The sequence below is a fragment of the Mizuhopecten yessoensis genome, unplaced genomic scaffold (assembly GCF_002113885.1).
Source record: "Mizuhopecten yessoensis strain PY_sf001 unplaced genomic scaffold, ASM211388v2 scaffold716333, whole genome shotgun sequence".
In the NCBI taxonomy this organism is placed as follows: domain Eukaryota; kingdom Metazoa; phylum Mollusca; class Bivalvia; order Pectinida; family Pectinidae; genus Mizuhopecten; species Mizuhopecten yessoensis.
The window spans coordinates 33,521-52,511 of NW_018480064.1; the positions used below are offsets into that span (position 1 = coordinate 33,521).

The 18,991-nt window shown below is 35.0% G+C and overlaps 1 protein-coding gene across 1 annotated transcript; it reads left to right on the forward strand.

The window, feature by feature from the left end:
• Positions 1–746: 746 nt before the first annotated feature.
• Positions 747–16,540, forward strand: LOC110443235 (N6-adenosine-methyltransferase subunit METTL3-like). The gene is made up of 16 exons (XM_021487322.1): positions 747–1,016; positions 1,927–2,230; positions 3,823–3,892; positions 4,410–4,462; positions 4,827–4,902; positions 5,774–5,863; positions 6,043–6,079; positions 6,429–6,548; positions 6,793–6,848; positions 9,277–9,393; positions 9,692–9,879; positions 10,355–10,393; positions 11,120–11,228; positions 12,328–12,393; positions 13,572–13,684; positions 14,682–16,540. The coding sequence occupies exons 1-16, from the start codon at positions 857–859 to the stop codon at positions 14,791–14,793; spliced, it is 1,710 nt and encodes a 569-aa protein (XP_021342997.1). The 5' UTR covers positions 747–856; the 3' UTR covers positions 14,794–16,540.
• Positions 16,541–18,991: the final 2,451 nt, after the last annotated feature.

Below are 18,991 nucleotides of genomic sequence, written 5' to 3' on the forward strand. Positions count from 1 at the left end.
ATTGTGTATTGAAGTGTTAAAGATAATTGACAATGGCAGACAAATAGCAGAGCTCAGTTCCTTTAGCACTCGCGGGTGAAGGTTGTCTGGGCCTGGGGACTTTAATGTTTTGAGCTTTTCCAGTGTTTTGAATACAATATTGTGGTTTATCATTATATTATCTATTGTTTCATCTGTTATACGGTCAATCTGGGGCATGCACTCCTATGTTTCCTTCGTAAATACTGATGTGAAGAAATTGGCCAACACCTCAGCTTTTTCTTTGTCGGTTGTTGTGACTTGCTGATCTTGTCCGGTATATAAATCTGATTCTTTGGTTCGTGTTTTGGTTTTAGATTGAACACAGTTCCAGAACTTTTTGGGGTTGTTTTTAACTTCCATAGCGATTTGTTTTTCGTGAGATTTTGTTGCCTTTCTAGTCATTGTTCTTACTTGGTTCCATATGTGGCAATATTCATTGTATGTTTCTGCACTTTTTATGTTTAAGTATCTAGTCCATAGCCGTTGTTTACGCTTTATTTTTGTAAGTGTTTTTTTCTGTCTAGTGGGATCACCTGACGCTTTTTCTGATGGGCATTGGTCGATCTTCTTCTACATGTACACAAACTTAAAAAATATATATCGGCAACTTCTGCTATACTAATAATACAATGAACCAACTTTTGTTGGAACACACTATTTTACCAAAATGTGTCCAAAAATAGGACGATTTTATATTTGGCGTTCTTTGTAGGTCTCTATTGTACCTGTCGGTAATTAGTAAACAATTTTCAACTTCCGGTGGAAAATTGAACAAGGAGTTACAGCCGCTACATTGCAGTACGCAAGAGTAGCGTTGTCTCATGATAAAAACAACATGTCGGACCCATCGAACGATATCCAGGCTGCCAAAAGTCGACATGGCAACCTCCGTGCGAAAATGGCAGCCAGAAGAAAACAGCGTGAAGGTTTAGAAGCGGAAATCACAAGCATTACTTCGCCGACCTTGCAACCGGCTACCTCAACATCAATGCCAGGTTCATACATACAGTCTTTAAGATGTATTAGACCAACACATAAGTTGAATTTATTCTTATATGTGGTAACAACACGTGTGAGGTATTCTCAATATAATTGTTTATCAAATTGGTAGTAACATACACAAACGTCGCACTGCTGAAAAGGGGAGACTACCCGGAAGGGTCTATTTCATTGTCTGGCATGTTTGGTGTCATTTATTAGGTTTTATTTTAGCTCTGGGAAGAAAAACACAATCGCATGCAAAATATCACCAATAATTCTACATGAGGAAACCCATAAGGTATAAATTGTTGAAGAAATTATGTTATAATATGCATAATCCATAATGCAATCCAGATAGAAGTGAACAGATGATATTCTGTAGACCTACAGTAGGTAGAGTATTTCAGTTAATGTAAACATATACCAAATGGATAATTGTGCTGATTATAAAAGTGTATAATTTATCGATACTCTTTTTGATCACTTGGTCTAATAAGTATTTAGTATAATTTTATTTTTTTGAACTCGTCCCGAGTAACACAATCTTTTTTGGTAAATACCCTTAATAACTGAGTAAAACATAAGAAAAGGAAGTGGTTATTTTGTGACAATATGATGCTATGAATTAGCTGTAACATTATATATTGTTTAGTGGTTAAGGGTATATTTTGGGTATTGTGAACTATGGATATTGACATTTTATGGCTTTCAAGGAATAAAATTAACCAACCGGTTTACAGTTGTTGTCTAGAGGGAAGGCATATCAGCTGCTTTTTAAAATACAATTGAAAGTCTTAGCCTTTAAAAATACTGGATATCAACATTGGATATGACTGTAATATAATAACTTTTAATGAAAAGATGGGAAAGTGGACAAGTGTTCTAACCTATAATTGTTTTTGACAGCATTTTCATCTATTACAGCTGCATCAAAGCCTGAAACAAAGGCATCCCTGATTGCTGGCCAGTCTAGTAGTGCTAAAGCTCAAGAAAGTTCTCCTGTCCAATTGTCATTGAAACCTGATCCCACTAAGGAAAGCGAAACAGCCCAGAAAGCTGATCCTGAGACAGAGAAGCGTGTCCGCATGATGCTTTGTGACATAAGCTTGGATATTCCCTGTAATTCAGCAGTCATTGCTGACCAAGTTTCCCGTATGATGGGCAGGGATGTCCAGTTAGCCATTATTGAAGATGTGCTTAGGAAGTTTGCTTTACAACACATGATCAGGTTATATGATTTTACTGCAAAATTCTTACAATATCTGTTTTTCATTTTGGATTGTGAATAGAAAGTAAAGATAAAGAAAATGATATGTATTTGTCAGTCACCTTTTTAAGGTGGCTCCACACATCGTCATCAGCGTCCATTTTCGTGACGTACTTCCGGAAAAAGTACAGCTCGTTCTCAATTATCTTGATCGAAATGTGCATGTACACCGTGTCGTCATTTCCGTATTGTGTATCGGGCATTCAATATCGTAGTGCACATTATAGTAACACCTGGGCCGTTTTCGTTTAACCGGTCAACCGATCGGACAACTGTTGTTCGTTTATTAAATAAGGTCGGACCTAGTAATCTGATGCTGCTTGCAGGCGAGCCCTGAGAAAGCCTTGTAAGGCCTGCATACACATTTGCATGTCCGCTAGGATTTATACCCGAAATTGATACATTTATAAACGGTCAAACCGGTTGCTCAGACTAAACGAACAGGCCCCTGATAAACAATAGTACACGTGCGTGCCGATGACATGTCAACACCCGATATCGAGATTTTACCGGGAAATGTATAATCAGACGTACTTCAGGAATAAAGCTTTCCAATTCATAGACATAAATAGACTCACGGGAAGACAGTGACATGAGACCAAACGACCTCAAGAAGGTCATATAGGAAACGCATGGAATGCGGACGTACCAACCTCACATGTGCAACACGAGTTCATAAGCTCGAGGTCGTTACGATTTTCGCTGTTGAGGGAGTTTCGCTCTGTCGATTAAATCGTGTTTACAAATGTAGTCTACTTACTCTGTGAAAATAATGTTTTGTAAAATATCAAGATACCTATGAAATGCATGTGTGAGTGCACGTGAGAACGGCATACCATGCGATAGCCTCTGGTCACATATGTCCCTGACATGTAATTATAAATATACCGTGAGTTAGCGGACTGTGGAATGTGTCCAAAGTGTACATGACTGAGGGTAATTTGGTTCCATTAAAGAACAATAAATTGATAATTTTGATATCATATTTTTTATTTATTTCCATCATTTTTGTTATATGTAAACAGAGAAAACTGTCATTGTGTAAATGTCACCCCTTTGCAAAAAGTTCCGATTTTTTTCAAGGAAGATAACTCTCACCCGGATCGAAGTGATTGTAGAATGTAAAATAAATTAATTATAAAGCCATTGTGTATATTTTGTTCAATTTCCCGCTCTATATGTATAGAACTTTGTGTCTTGGGTGCTTTTAGCTTGTAGATAATCACTTTTATCCGTACAAATTCAATAAAAAACACTTTGAGTAACATGTGTTACATATTTTGCGATAAAAAAAATATTTGTAGAGTTAATTAGAAATGCTTCTTTTCATTTTATTATTGTTGTTATTGTTCCGATCAATGTCACACACAAAAAAAAACTGAAAAATGTTTTGCGCAGTATGTTGTACAGGTATAACAAAAGACTGATACATGTACATACTCGGTGGCTGACTTACAGAGAAACAAGAAGGTCCTGGCTCCCTTTCATGACCAGAAGTTTTCTTTTCAAACAATTGTACCCTCTGTCCTCACCAATTCCTTATTATTTTACAGCGTCACATCCATAGATCAGATTGGATCTGACAAAAGTAGACTTCTGGTAAACACACTGGATATCCCCAAGGTAATTTGTACTTATTATAGTCTGCCTTAACTGAGCACTGCTAGTGTCTAAATTTACCAATATTAAATATATATGAATAATCTTTATTTAACATCATGTCCATTGTCAATAACAAACATAAGCTCTGTAGCGCTTTTATTACAACGCCGCTAAGGGAACACGGGGGGGAAACCACCGTGCCATTGAAGGGATAACAACTAACGTGTTAGCGATCACGGCTACCGAGGCACCCGAAATCACATAAAACAGAATTTATTGGGTTGTGCCATACATAAGATAGTCCACATTCATCAAAAATAGTTTATTCTTTGAAAGTTTTACCCATGATGAATCACTTTCCATAGAAAATAATATTAAATAATATAGTTTATAATATGATATTTTCTTATCACCATTATTATTCATTTTTGCCCAAAAAATAGCCTTTCTTATTTTGATAGACTAAGCTCCCCAATAAACATAAAATACATTCATGCATACTATCGAAATATTGTATGTTTGTGACTCTGAATTCCAGTTGTCTGCAGTAAAAGGGGAAGTAGTCCGGACCAGGAAGCGAGCCAGAGACAGGTAGGTACAGATTATCCCTTAAGATTCCTGAGGAGAGTTCATTACAGATTCCAATATCTATCAACTACATGTGTCAGACACAAGTTAAACAAGGATTATACACAGACCTGTAATGCTTTCAAAACCCTATATACTGGTAAAGACCAATATGATTACAGTTCATATCATAACCCATACAAGTCATATTGCACTTAACAACAAGAATATTACATATTGGTAAGACGGTACTTACTTAGGCCATGAAATACTTTCTGCTTAATCAAAGATTTTTGTAAGTTATTAAATCACAAATTAACATCAGCTGTATTGAAGAGTTGTATGGTGTGCTGTTTTGATATGTCTCTCTGTCTGATGACTTTTCCAGTGATGCAGATGAAGGCCTAGAGCCAGCGTCTAAACATGCCAGACACAAGGAAGCGAAGGAGGACACTAGCATTGAGGTAGATCACAGGTCAAATTTTACATAATTATCAATCAACTTGCAAATTTGAAAGCAAGTACCTAAAAAGTCTACTTCTAAAAATGATTTTCAACCTGCAATTTTTGCTTTGTCTTTGAAAAAAGAGAACCATTGTATTAAGTTGCTGTTCTTTTTTTTTGTGCTAGCTGTTTTCCTTCTTCTGGATAACTGTGCCAATCACAGAAAATTTCAATACAGTAGATTTTGCTAAATATCACTTCTCATTTGTCAACAGAAAACATGATCTTATCTGGAGCATGACATAAAGAGAAAACATGTTTTTCTGAACATTTCAGATGTTAAAACCCGGAAGTGACCATATTTAAATGTCCAAGTTTACAAAGAAAATCGTTTAGTAAAAATATTTGTAACTGACACATCTTTTTCTTTATTAACCGTGAAATAATTGCTTTCTATTTGTTATTTCATTGAAATATGCAGCTAAATCAATTGCTAAATTCCGGCGGTGCTCTACGATCGTACGTGATCAAGTAAGCCTAGATCGACATGTAGTTGTCGTCAGCTGCTAGTCTATATTCTGCTCCGTATTTAGTCTTAAAGAATGTCATGTTGGTACAAATTTACCTCAATCTTTTTAATGCTTTGATTTTAGAAATATTTTTATATCAATCAATTGTATCTAATTGTTTTCTACTAGCAACCTTGCACTGAGCAAGTGAATAAGAGTTGAGTTTGGGTTTGGTTAATGGACACTTCAAAATTAGTGTGTTGGCATACATTTACCTATTACTGCAAAGGCAGCACAAGAACAAATGTTCAAAAAACACTGGTCCTTCAGCAACAGATTACAAATTACAGTCAATATAGATAGTATTGTTTCTTATCCACAGAGTCTACTGTCGATGCAGTCCGCAAAAGAGAAAGAAAACAAGAAGTTAAACGAGGAAATCCTAGATTTGCTCACAAAGCCTACTGCCAAGGTACTGTGTAAAATTAAAATCCTCTGACTTCAGGTGCATGTAGATGGAAGTCACAGTTATATAAGGAGATGTGTCCATCAAGAACTGAACCTCCTTATACGATGCCATATACTTTATTCATTATTCCTTTTTTCTCAGATCATACAAGACTGATTAAAAAATTATAAATCTATTTTCAGGAACAAAGTTTAGTGAAGAGGTTTAAATCTCAAGGAGGTAAGTACACATACTGGTATTGTTTATTGTTAGCCCACCACCTTCAGATAAAGAGCTTATCCACTGGGCTACAGGTGATGGCATTTGGGAGTTTACTTTTCTGCACCATTACTTGGTGTGGATTTAGATGGTTCTAAATTCTTAAAAAGACATGCAACCTTTAATTGTCATTGTATAAATAAAGTAATTTTCAATATCTATATACAGTAAAAAAAGGGTTGAACTCTCTTCCTTAAAGATAAGTTATTTATCACATATGTGATTAAAATTCAATTGTTTGATCTTAGATATACCCCCCGGTATACGTGTACTTACAGAGAGAAATAAATGTATATTTCTTGCTGAATAGGTGCCCAGTTGAAGGAGTTTTGTCAGTACGGTACTCGGGAGGAGTGTAAGAAAGTTGGCGAGACCAAGGAACAGTGTCGGAAGTTACACTTCAGGAAAATCATCCACAAACACACAGATGGTAATTATCATTTACCACTTAAACCTACATGTTGTGAGGTGACCAGTGTCATATTTTGTCCAATGAAATAATGAGATACTGCACTATGATTGGCTGAAATTTCAAAGTTATTTGCCCTTGTGTACTTGTTGAGATTTTTAAGTCATGCAATCTAGTGTAAATGTGATTGGTTGAAGTCATAAAGCTTGATAGATATCTTTCCTTAAATATGTAATTTAAACGATTTGTGATCATAATTTTGTAGAGTCTTTGGGTGATTGTTCCTTTCTGAACACCTGTTTTCACATGGATACTTGTAAGGTAAGATATTGATATAATGTTTCAAGATTTAAACAATTTAGGGCGTTTTGTGTTTGTGACTGTTCTACACTAAAGTGTGAGTATTAATTTGGGCCTGTCCACCCATACATCTGTCCTACTTTGGTAATGTCCCTCAGTATCAAACGTTGCCAGTACATGTTTTCAATTAGGACTTGGTTTGAGGTCCAACACACAAGTTTCTGTGAACAAAGGGAGTTAAACTCATATCTATCAATGATTCTGTGAATATTAATTAACCAACTGTATAGTAACTGTATGTCATTATTATGTCAGTCTTAACTAATAGCTTCAATAAGTTGGATTACTGTAGACAAGGTTATAAATACTTGTTTCTTAGAGTGGTTTTGCATACACTTCACTACCAAGTAGGTTGGTTATCCAGCAGACAAAGTTATATAATACTGTATACAGAATTATATAATGCTGTATACATAGTTATATAATACTGTATACATAGTTATATACTACTGTATACAGAGGTATAGAATACTGTATACAGAGTTATATAATACTATATACAGAGATATATAATACTGTATACAGGGTTATATAATGCTGTATACAGAGTTATATAATACTGTATACAGAGTTATATAATGCTGTATACAGGGTTATATAATGCTGTATACAGAGTTATATAATACTGTATACAGAGTTTTATAATACTGTATGCAGAGTTATATAATACTGTATACAGAGTTATATAATGCTGTATACAGGGTTATCTAATGCTGTATACAGAGTCATATAATACTGTATACAGAGTCATATAATCCTGTATACAGAGTTATATAATGCTGTATACAGAGTTATATAATGCTGTATACAGAGTTACATAGTACTGTATGCAGAGTTATATAATACTATATACAGAGTTATATAATACTGTATACATAGTTATATAATACTGTATACAGAGTTATAAACTACTGTATACAGAGGTATAGAATACTGTATACAGAGTTATATAATGCTGTATCCAGAGCTATATAATACTGTATACATAGTTACATAATACTATATACAGAGATATATAATACTGTATACAGAGTTATATAATGCTGTATACAGAGTTATATAATACTGTATGCAAAGTTATATAATACTGTATACAGAGTTATATAATACTGTATACATAGTTATATAAAACTGTATACATAGTTATATAATACTGTATACAGAGATATATAATACTGTATACAGAGTTATATAATGCTGTATACAGTGTTATATAATACTGTATACAGACTTATATAATACTGTATGCAGAGTTATATAAAACTGTATACAGAGTTATATAATACTGTATACATAGTTATATAATACTGTATACAGAGTTATATAATGCTGTATACAGGGTTATCTAATGCTGTATACAGAGTCATATAATCCTGTATACAGAGTCATATTATACTGTATACAGAGTTATATAATGCTGTATACAGAGTTATATACTACTGTATACAGAGTTACATAATACTATATACAGAGACATATAAAATTGTATACAGAGTTATATAATGCTGTATACAGAGTTATATAATACTGTATACAGAGTTATATAATACTGTAGACATAGTTACATAATACTATATACAGAGATATATAATGCTGTATACAGAGTTATATAATGCTGTATACATAGTTATATAATACTGTATACAGAGTTATATAATTCTGTATACATAGTTATATAATACTGTAGACATAGTTACATAATACTGTATACAGAGATATATAATACTGTATACAGAGTTATATAATGCTTTATACAGAGTTATATAATACTGTATACAGAGTTATATAATGCTGTATACAGAGTTATATAATACTGTATGCAAAGTTATATAATACTGTATACAGAGTTATATAATACTGTATACATAGTTATATAATACTGTAGACATAGTTACATAATACTGTATACAGAGATATATAATACTGTATCCAGAGTTATATAATGCTTTATACAGAGTTATATAATGCTGTATACAGGGTTATCTAATACCAGCCTATAGCTATGATAATGCTGTATACAGAGTTACATAGTAATGTATACAGAGTTATATAATGCTGTATGTAACGTCCTAGATAACTGGAATTTCTTCAATTTCTTGGTTGATAGTAATGTGGATACCACAACGGTTTACACTAGTAGTGAGTAAAAATCCAGGAATAAGTGCAAACAACACGGCAAATCTCTTCCAAACGTTGGAATTTACTGCAATAAATTCCGACGTTTGGAAGAGATTTGCAGTGTTGTTCGCACTTATTCCTGGATTGCAGTAGCTTGTTTTCTTTCACATCATCGTCAAAACCCCACCTCATTAAATCAAAGCTGTATGCAATACTTAAGTAGGAAGTTGGTGTAGCCAATTCTATAATTTGCTTTATATTGGTACTTCAGTACGTCCACTATGAGATTGATTACCCAGCGGTCAGTACTACTGATGCCCTAAAGAAAGACGCACTAGCCATGGCCAAGAAGGGACTGGACTCTGGAGATGTGCTTTATCCACCTCAGGTTAGTTCATTCTTCCCCTCATCCGTTTCTTAAGAAATGCGTAGTCAAACCAATAATCTCCTCTGACCATCACTAGTCAGTCTTTCTTGTCTTTACTTATTCTTTCTCTCCTTGACCATTGCCTTTCTTCTCTCTCCTATTGTCTACTTTTCTCCTCCCAACATTCCTCTACCTCTCCATCTTCTCACTCCCTGTTTATCTTCTCGTTTCCCCATCATAGCTTCCATTGGCTGATTCCATACAAACTTAAATTTAGCCATGCAATAAGGTTGTATCAGTATTTTGTTATTATCCACAGTGGGTGCAGTGTGATCTGCGTTTCTTTGACATGACCGTTCTGGGGAAGTGTGCTGTAGTGATGGCTGACCCTCCCTGGGATATCCACATGGAGCTGCCATACGGGACCATGTCGGATGATGAGATGAGAAAGCTAGATGTTCCAGGTCTCCAGGATGATGGATTCATCTTCCTTTGGGTCACTGGAAGGTTTGTCATGTTTTCATCCAAATGGAGAAGTGGAAATTAATGTTAAAATTCACAAATTGTTTTTAGCTAACTTGACGGGTAGTATGTGATGTTGTGGTGTCTGACAGCCATTTTTCATCAACTTTCCCTTAAACCAACTTCTACAGAATCCTGAGGCCTTGATTCGTGATATATGGCCAGTAGGTTGTTCCGTTGAATGTAATCTAGTTGGCAGTAGCTACCCTTGTCCAGACTTTGAGTTGAGGGTTGGTCTACGCTACTTGATGTAGATTGATACCCATATCTGGGTTCTCCATTCAGTATTTTCATCTTGTAAAATCTGATTTTTTGACCCGAATCTCTATATAGATACTGGTATGTTAAGTTTAACAAGTTGATGAGGAAAATGTTCGAAATTTGAACAACTCACTTCGCCCAGGCTTGGAATATTTTATTCCACAGGTAGTAGTTAAAATTCTATTTCCCTTGTTCACAGGGCCATGGAGCTGGGTCGGGAATGCCTTGACTTGTGGGGGTGAGTACCATAACTTCATCTTTATTTCAGTATGAAAAGTAGAAATTCCAACTGATTTAAATTAAAGTAGAATAGTCATTGCTGACCTACAAGAACTGCTACTTATTAGTGATTTTTCCTTGGATAAATTTCATGGAAATCTTTCTATTCACAATCTTCATTCCTCACAAATTAATGCAGAAATTTCTACTCTTTAATAATTGGGAAGCCCATTTATTTAAAAAAAAAAAATACATATTAAACCAAATTATTAAAATAATGAAACATGAAGATAGTTGCCATCTTGGAAATTATCAGTTATGAATTTGGATAGTGTAGAACTTATCAAGCCTGTTGGAATATTGTCTTTTTTCTAAATAAAAATAAAACCACAAGTAAAGAAATAGAATTCTAAAGTATATCACATATCTTACAAAGTGACCCTGTGGTCTCAAGTAATTTTTGCCTACACAAACCTATACTTAGGGGAATCAGCTCCTTTAAACTACCAGTATACCTGGGATTGTGTTAAGAGGTTTCTCCCTCAAATCTTTTAATGAATACCTAATTCAGATTGTAGTCAATGGTTGAATTTAAATCATAATTTTCAAAAGAATTATTAATTAATTTATTATCAATCTCCATGAAAACATGTTACAGATTTCTTTATGTTGAACTCTTTTAGAATGGAGATACATATCATGGTTAGGTAGTATATAGTCTTAACCTACAGTTACATTTCCACAGGTACAAACGTGTTGATGAGGTGATCTGGGTGAAAACAAACCAGCTACAGAGGATCATCCGGACTGGACGTACTGGTCACTGGCTTAACCATGGCAAGGAGCACTGTCTGGTCAGTAGAACACTAGGTCAAGGTCACACTGTATGTTATATAACTAGAGGATAGTTAAAGTCAGCCAGGCTATCATATTGAAGTCATTTCAACGTATGACTATTGTGACTGTCACATATTTGGGTCGATAGATTCCAAGCAAAATTGTTGTTCGAAACATTATTCTGGTAAAAAAAAATGTGATTTGGTTTTATGAAAAAATATGGGCCCATGTTTACGCATAATTTTCATAACAAAGCAAAATGTTGATGATTATTCAGTTTAAAAAACTGGATACATTATGGCAACTTATATTAGGCCTTTAAAAAAGAAATCTCCTTATTTAACAGACCAGCCTATAGCTATGAGTAAAGAAAGTTACACAATGCAAATCATTTATAGAATCAAACTGAAGTTGGGAGCCATTATGTTTAATTGTACTGATGTGGTAACCTAATGTATTTTTTCCTTAATAATTGAAATTAACTAGGGCACACTAGCAATCCATCAAGGGCATATCAAGGTTCATCAAGAAGAAAAACTAATGGTTGAGAAAATAGAAGTTGTTATTTATTTCAATCTTATGTCATAAAGTTAATGTGAAAATAGTAAAACTTTCTGAAGTTTGCCATCAGTGATTCCAATATGTCATCACTCCTTTTGCACATCCAAAATGTCAGCTTTGACACAAGTTGTCCTGAAAGGTGTTAAACCTAGCCTGTCAGTAAACTGGGATTCCAACTTTGTCAGTCTTGTCCTTCTGTCACTAAAATGCCTACTTTAGTTGTATTGTAATTATTTATATTTTGTTAGGAACTAGCCAACAAACGGCAAAGACCTTCAAACCCCTTGTCTTAGTTTGGTACACACATGTTTCATTCCAATTATGACCCAGCCGGAAACACAGAATGGCATGTCCTACAACCTTGACAGAAGATGATGTCTCTTAAAGACTTCTCTGCTGTATTGGCTGAATATGTGGTCTCAGACAAGTCTGAATATATTGGCTAGAGGTGGTCTTTAAAGACAGGTCCTAATGTATTGGCTGGAATGTCCTACTCTATCTGGTTTGCCTGTTCAGTTTTAACTATACATGTATATATACATTTATTAATCACAGGTGGGTGTAAAGGGAAACCCCCAGGGAGCTAACAGAGGACTGGATTGTGATGTCATTGTGGCCGAGGTAATTATCCACAGAAAACAGCTGTTTGAATGTTTACATGTGCAATATAACACGTTCCCCACTTGGGTGGAGGGCCACGGAGGCAAAGTGGTTAAGGTGTCTGACAGTCAAGATCACCTACCCTCTGCCACTGGGTTTTAGGTTTGAGGCCTACATGGGGCAAGTGGCTTTTCTCCAGGTACTCTAGCATTCCTCCACTGCCAAAATCTGGCACGTCTTAAGTACATATCTTGTGAATCTTACTACAGTGATACAGACAGTTTTCAGGCTATGTAATACAAGGTCCTGTATTTCCCACTGTGGTTATACAAGATGTTGTATTACCCCATCGGCCTGAACTCCTATATGGCTGGAATTCATCGATTGTTATATACTGACCAAATCAATTAATTAAAACAATGATGGTTTCCATTTTAGTGCCATTTTATACTACAGTAAGATAGCATCATTATCCCATCTTTGGTGTAGTTTTGTCCACCGTTGTTTTAAACGTTTAAATTTTCAGGAAGCAAATTGAGCATTAATACATGGTACTGATGAGAAATGATTTGAAGAAAGTATAATATGCAAATAGGAACAGTTTTAGGTATGTGATTAAAGCAATACCACACCTGTTTATCTTCTGTCTACAACTGGTCTTGACTATTACTGAGCTAAAAGCCCTTCTGAAATGTATCCATATGCACAATGTCCTCATGTAGTCTGAGACATCAGATGAATACATATGTGGTATTGCCTATTTATAATGTAAGTGACCCTGTTTGATATGAAGCATGTGTTACCTTCATGGCAGAGTTCAATTGAATGTAATTTTTCACTATAAGGTGATTGGTTAGGAATTAAATCTCAATTAATGTATGAACAAATTTAAGGCAATAAGTGAAAATATTGAATGCAATGTAATGGAAAGGTATATTTATTATGCGAAAAAAAAGTATATATAAAAAAAAATATGTGTTCGAACTATCCGCCGATTCCAACTGACCGGAGGTTTTCCGTATATGATAAAGTATATATATGATAAAAGATAATGTTTGATCTTCAAAGTTTTCATTTATAAAATATATAGGAGTGTGCCTGTAATCTGACAAGTGTACTTAAATATTAAACGTACAAAATTAACATTCACAAAAACGAAGGGATATACTGTGAGTTAGTGCCCTTTGTTTAATCTATAGGTGCGTGCCACCAGCCACAAACCGGATGAGATATATGGCATCATTGAGAGACTGTCTCCAGGAACCAGGAAAGTGGAACTGTTTGGACGGCCACATAACGTGCAGCCAAACTGGTGAGCTATATTCCCTTCAGTAGCGGTGACCTTTTTATCATGATAGTTGTAATAGGAGGAAGGGCGTTCTTATGAATTCATAGCCTCTTCCAATCTCACATTCTCCAGCTTCCTTCATTTTGTATATTTATAAAAGGTTTTTATCACATTTCATTATCCACAGTTTGCTTGACCCAAATTCAAGGTCACAATGACAGTAAAAATTACATGACTGCTTCTTATAAGCAATGAAACATAGAGTAATTGTGTTTGCCTGAAGCTTGCATGAATAAAGGGCTGTATTTTTTGTTGTAAATGACTAACCAACATTCAAGGTCACAGGGGTCAAATGTGTTGAGAGAAGTTATCAACTCTTTGAAATAAATGCTTTGTCTAGAGTAGCCTAGAGTAGAGTAATATATTTGGCCTGGAATGAAGGGCTTTCAAATTCAACATTTGAAGTTTGTTTGAAAAATGACAAAATCCAATATGACCACGATAGCCTCTTGATTAGCTGTTATTAGAAGTTCAGCTTCAAATATATTTTGTTGACATCATAAAGAAACAGGTGAGAAATACCTTGTTTCAAGAGAAGTAATTTAGATCCCACACTTAATGTGTTAGGTATATCATGTATGCTTATTTCTATACATGTGTTATGTGAGATAGCATATGACCTTAACATATACACAAATCACATGCATAATTCTGTAGGTAGCATATAACCTAAATTCTAACACATATCACATGTATAATTTTGTAAGGTAGCTTAACTCTAAACCAAATCACAGGTATAGTTTTGTTAGGTACAATATAACCTTAACTGCAACACAAAACACCATTATAATGTGTAAGATAACATACATGTTTATGTTTAAGGATATGATGATTGGTGAATACTAACAGTTCATTATGGTGGTCTTATTAACTAGGAATTATTAATACATGTACAAACTATTAAAGACCTAACTTGTTTCATTTCCCCTTGTCCATATAAGTGAATTGTCTTTTGTTACAGGATAACACTAGGTAACCAGGTGGAGGGTGTGAGACTGAAGGATCCAGATGTTGTCAAACTGTTCCGCAACAGGTATCCTGATGGTAACTGTTTGACCCCTAAAAGCAAATGAGGGATTTCTACAGAGGGCCTGATGTTGCCAAAAAGGAATGTGAGAACTTGTGAAGGGCCTAAAAGCAATGTTTTTAATATTGCCCAAAGTGTGAACATTCCTTGCAGTCCTAAGACAGCCCCAAGGCAAGTGAAGACTTTCAATGGAGGCCATGAATAACTAATTATTATGTTATTTAGAGCCTAAAGAAGGGCCTATAGAACAAATTAGGATATTGTCCATAGGTTTGCTGAGGCCCTGAAAGATGCATTATCATAACGTCACAAAGGCAGTGAGAATTTTCTATGGAGGCCCTGAGGGATAAATTATTATAATGTCCATAGGCAGTGGAACGTCCTGTGGAGGCTCTGAAAGACAATTATGATACTGTCATAGGAAAGTTAAAACTTTCTATGGAGGTCCTGATAAACAAATTATTGAACTGTCCAAAAGTTGTGAAAACTTTCTGAAGGACGAATTGTTTAATTTTTTATGACAGACTGAAAGGATAAATAGGAATATTGTGTAAAGGCCAGACTATTATACTGTCCAAAGCAGGCGAGGAAAATTAAGTGTTTTGAAAAAGCATTTTGTGTGGAGGATGAAAAAGTAAAATGTATTATGATGAGATGCCTTGAAAATCAAAATTCAAAGCCATGAAGTATGGAATGGATATCTAAAGTGGGTATCTGGGCCATCAGCCCTTTGGCTTGGTCTTGCTATACTCCACAGCATTTTTACCAACGACCCAAGGGTGTACTGCAACCTTTGACCCCAGGTCATATCTCTGATGTCAAGGTCTTATCCTGTAGCACAGACATTTAAATGAGTGTGTTCAGCTGTGTTTATATTAACTCTTGAATAGACACAGTCCTGTAGTACAGTATGTAATATTTGCTTCTTTAACATTTAATGTTAACAACATTTATAACAAGGAACTTGCATTTGTAGCATTGTTCTTTTTCCTTTATACAATACTGTCAATTGAAGGTTGGTCAACCACTTTTCTTAATAAACATTAAAATTCGCTTCATTCTGTACTGGATTCATTGCAAAAATAGATATTGCGAACATTATTAAAAATGAAAACACAACAGTATGGCCACAATTCTCTACACTATAATTACACTTTCGGTTCAATGTTTTACAAGCAAACAGTTTTGTATATGTAGTTCTAGAGTAAGAAAAGTACTTTTGAAACATAAGTAGATTTTTGCTGATTATGTTAGAAAACCATTGGGATATTTGGTTCACAATCTGAAAAAATTGAGAATCCAAATGAAATGGGATAACTTAACATAATCACTTAGTATTATCAAGGCATGCATTCATTTGAACATTCAAATGTGTCAACATCTCATTAATAAAATACACATTACTTCATGTTGAAGTTCATTTGTGGAGCTCTTTTGGATTGGAGAGTTATGTAAGCATAGGTAGCATAAAGCCTTTGTCTTTGACCACCGTTTTAAACAATCTGATACATGTATTCATTTTCATCAAAAATCAATAGTAGAGATTCTCTCTGAAGTGAAAAGTTGTCAGGAAAGAATAGATTTCAAGAGTACCATTTCAGCAAATGCATATATTTGTATCCTTTCATTTTCATTTGTATGACAGAACCAAGAATTGAACATTTATAATCATATTTTGAGATGACTTTTTTAAGAGTGTTGTTAATGATACTTGTTAACGTGTGTTGTTGACTGTGGATGATGGTGTAAGCTGGATTAAATTCAAGTTTAGTAAAAATAAAACTGTAAATGATTTTGTAAAGTGTAGTTATTTATATAAAAATGGAGGATGGTGTTCCATGAAATGTCTTTTATTTCAGTGCGAATGTTTATATCAGATAATAAGGCAGAGATGACCTACAATACATCTGTGCTTAGATCTCCCCTTAAGGGGAGGTAACCTCTTAAGGGGAGGTAACCCTGTAATTATACTAGCAAGGTCATCTGTAGGTGACCTTTACAAAGAGTCAATGAAATAGCTTCATACCGAATGTGGTTGGAAAATAAGTTCAGTTTATTTTCTGATACATGATTTGTATGACTCCTAACACCGGCCACCAGACGACATGTTTTCAAAACAAAAATATGTACAAATACACCTATAATATGAAAGTTCAGTTACCGTACAAGATACAAGCTACTTTATTTTGTGTCGTATATATGTAACATGAAACTTTAGCTCTGATGAGCTAATCTTACGACAGAAACTTACCTTTGTAATTTTATTTCAGTTCCTGGTCAATGTTTATTGATGTTGCTGCTATCAAATCCTCTGCAAGACTGTTCGATAATTTTACTACTCGTAGAGATAAACAAATCTTCCTTATGTCAATGTTTGAATGTTGTGGATAGAGTTTTTTGGAATGCCTCCTTGTCTTTCGGAATAGTCCTGCCACAATTTAAGAAAGTCTAACGCTTTTCGATCATACTCCACTCGTTATGTTTAATGCTTCTACCATATTACCTCTTGCACGTCTGAAGCTCAAAGTAGGTAAATTTAGTCTTAAGCCGTTCCTGATATGACAGATCTATAAATCCCAGTATTTGTTTCGTTGCCCTTCTTTTGACCTTTTCCAACATGTCAATATGCTTAGCTTTATACGGTTACCTCAGATGACATTTTACTTAATAATCTTTTATGTGATACGGTATCAAACACCTTTTGAAAGTCCATATAGATGCATTCTATAGATAAACCTTGATCTTATGTATCTGTCCATTCGTCCAGTACTTTAATTAGTTATAGAGTAGTTGCCTGCCTGGAACAAATCCGTATTGCTTCGGCGAAAATAACTCATTTTGCTTCAAATAATCAACTTACCGTCTCGTCAAGATCGTCTCCATTGCCTTACAAACTCTGGATGTAAAGCTGATGGGTCTTCAGTTTCAGGTGCACATTTATCGCCTTTCTTGTACAAGCAGTAACTTTAGCCTTTGTATACGCCCGTCATATTTGACGGGAGTATTATGATATGGCGTTGTCCGTCCGTCCGTCCGGCGTAAACTTTTGTTTGTCCGGCAATCTCCTCCTACATTTTTCTACAGATCTCTTTGAAAATTAGTAGGCTAAATAATCATGATATGTTGTTGTGTCTCATTGAAATGAATTTTGGTTCGATAATTTTTGCAAAAGTTATTGCCCTTTGTTCATTTCAGTATTTGATTTTTTTATCTGGAGATTTTCTCCTACATTTTTATAGCATGTCGGCTAACCACTCTTTGAATGATGCAGATCTTATTTCAATGTAAGAAAGTATATAACACTATATGGCATTCGACGGGCGTATATTGTTCCGCCCCGCGGTACTCTTGTTTCACAATCGTTTGGTATTTCTCCAAAAGTGATTAAAATATTGTACAATAGTGCAAACGGAATTGCAATGGAATCTACAGTATCTCTAAGGAAATGTGGATGTAAACCACCAGGTCCCTGGGACTTGTCAATAATTAACCCTTAGAGTTGTCTACTTATTTGTTCTTTATCAACTAATATTGGTAACAAAAGTACCAACATTTCTATTCTTAAAATCTCACCGTTAGTTGCGGTTTATTTAAAAACACTCTGAAAGGATGTTGCTAGTACATTTGCTTTTTCATTATCTGTAACCACTTTTTTGGTCGACTGATTATGTGTGGATTCGATGTAGAGGTCGTCGCTTACCCTTTTAGTTTAGATTTTTATATCACCACATAGTTTTGGTAATTTTTTGCCAGGTTCTTTTCAAAATTTGTTCTGATTTTCCATGTCGGGTTTCTAACTTTATTTCTTATTTTGCAGTATTCTCGCCTGGTAGATTGGTCATCAGAACATTCTTCCCGAGTGCGTGTTTATCTGATAAGCTCTCTGGTTGTGCTATCGATCGGGTACCCTTAGTTTTTATTAGCTCACCTGGCACGAAGTGCCAAGCGAGCTTATGCCGTGGCGCAGCGTCCGTCGTCCGTCCGTCCGTCCGTCCGTCCGTCCGTCCGTCCGTCCTCGTCCGGCAACCTTTCCTTTAAACAACTTCTTCTGAAGAACGGACTGGCCTAGAGTCATGATATTTGGCTGAAAGCTTCGTTGGTAGGAGCCCTACAAAGTTTGGGAACGAAAATGACCTTGACCTGTTTTCAAGGTCACAGGGGTCAAATATGTCAAAAACTTCAAACGACTTCTTCTAAAGAACTAAAAGGTATAGAATCTTCATATTTGGCTGATGGCTTCCTGG

Coding starts and splice junctions, on each gene's coding strand:
- LOC110443235 (XM_021487322.1), top strand. CDS start 857: ATGTCGGACCCATCGAACGATATCCAGGCTGCCAAAAGTCGACATGGC. Junction 4,463..4,826: donor AGGAAGCGAGCCAGAGACAG/GTAGGTACAGAT, acceptor TGACTTTTCCAG/TGATGCAGATGAAGGCCTAG. Junction 9,394..9,691: donor ATGTGCTTTATCCACCTCAG/GTTAGTTCATTC, acceptor TATTATCCACAG/TGGGTGCAGTGTGATCTGCG.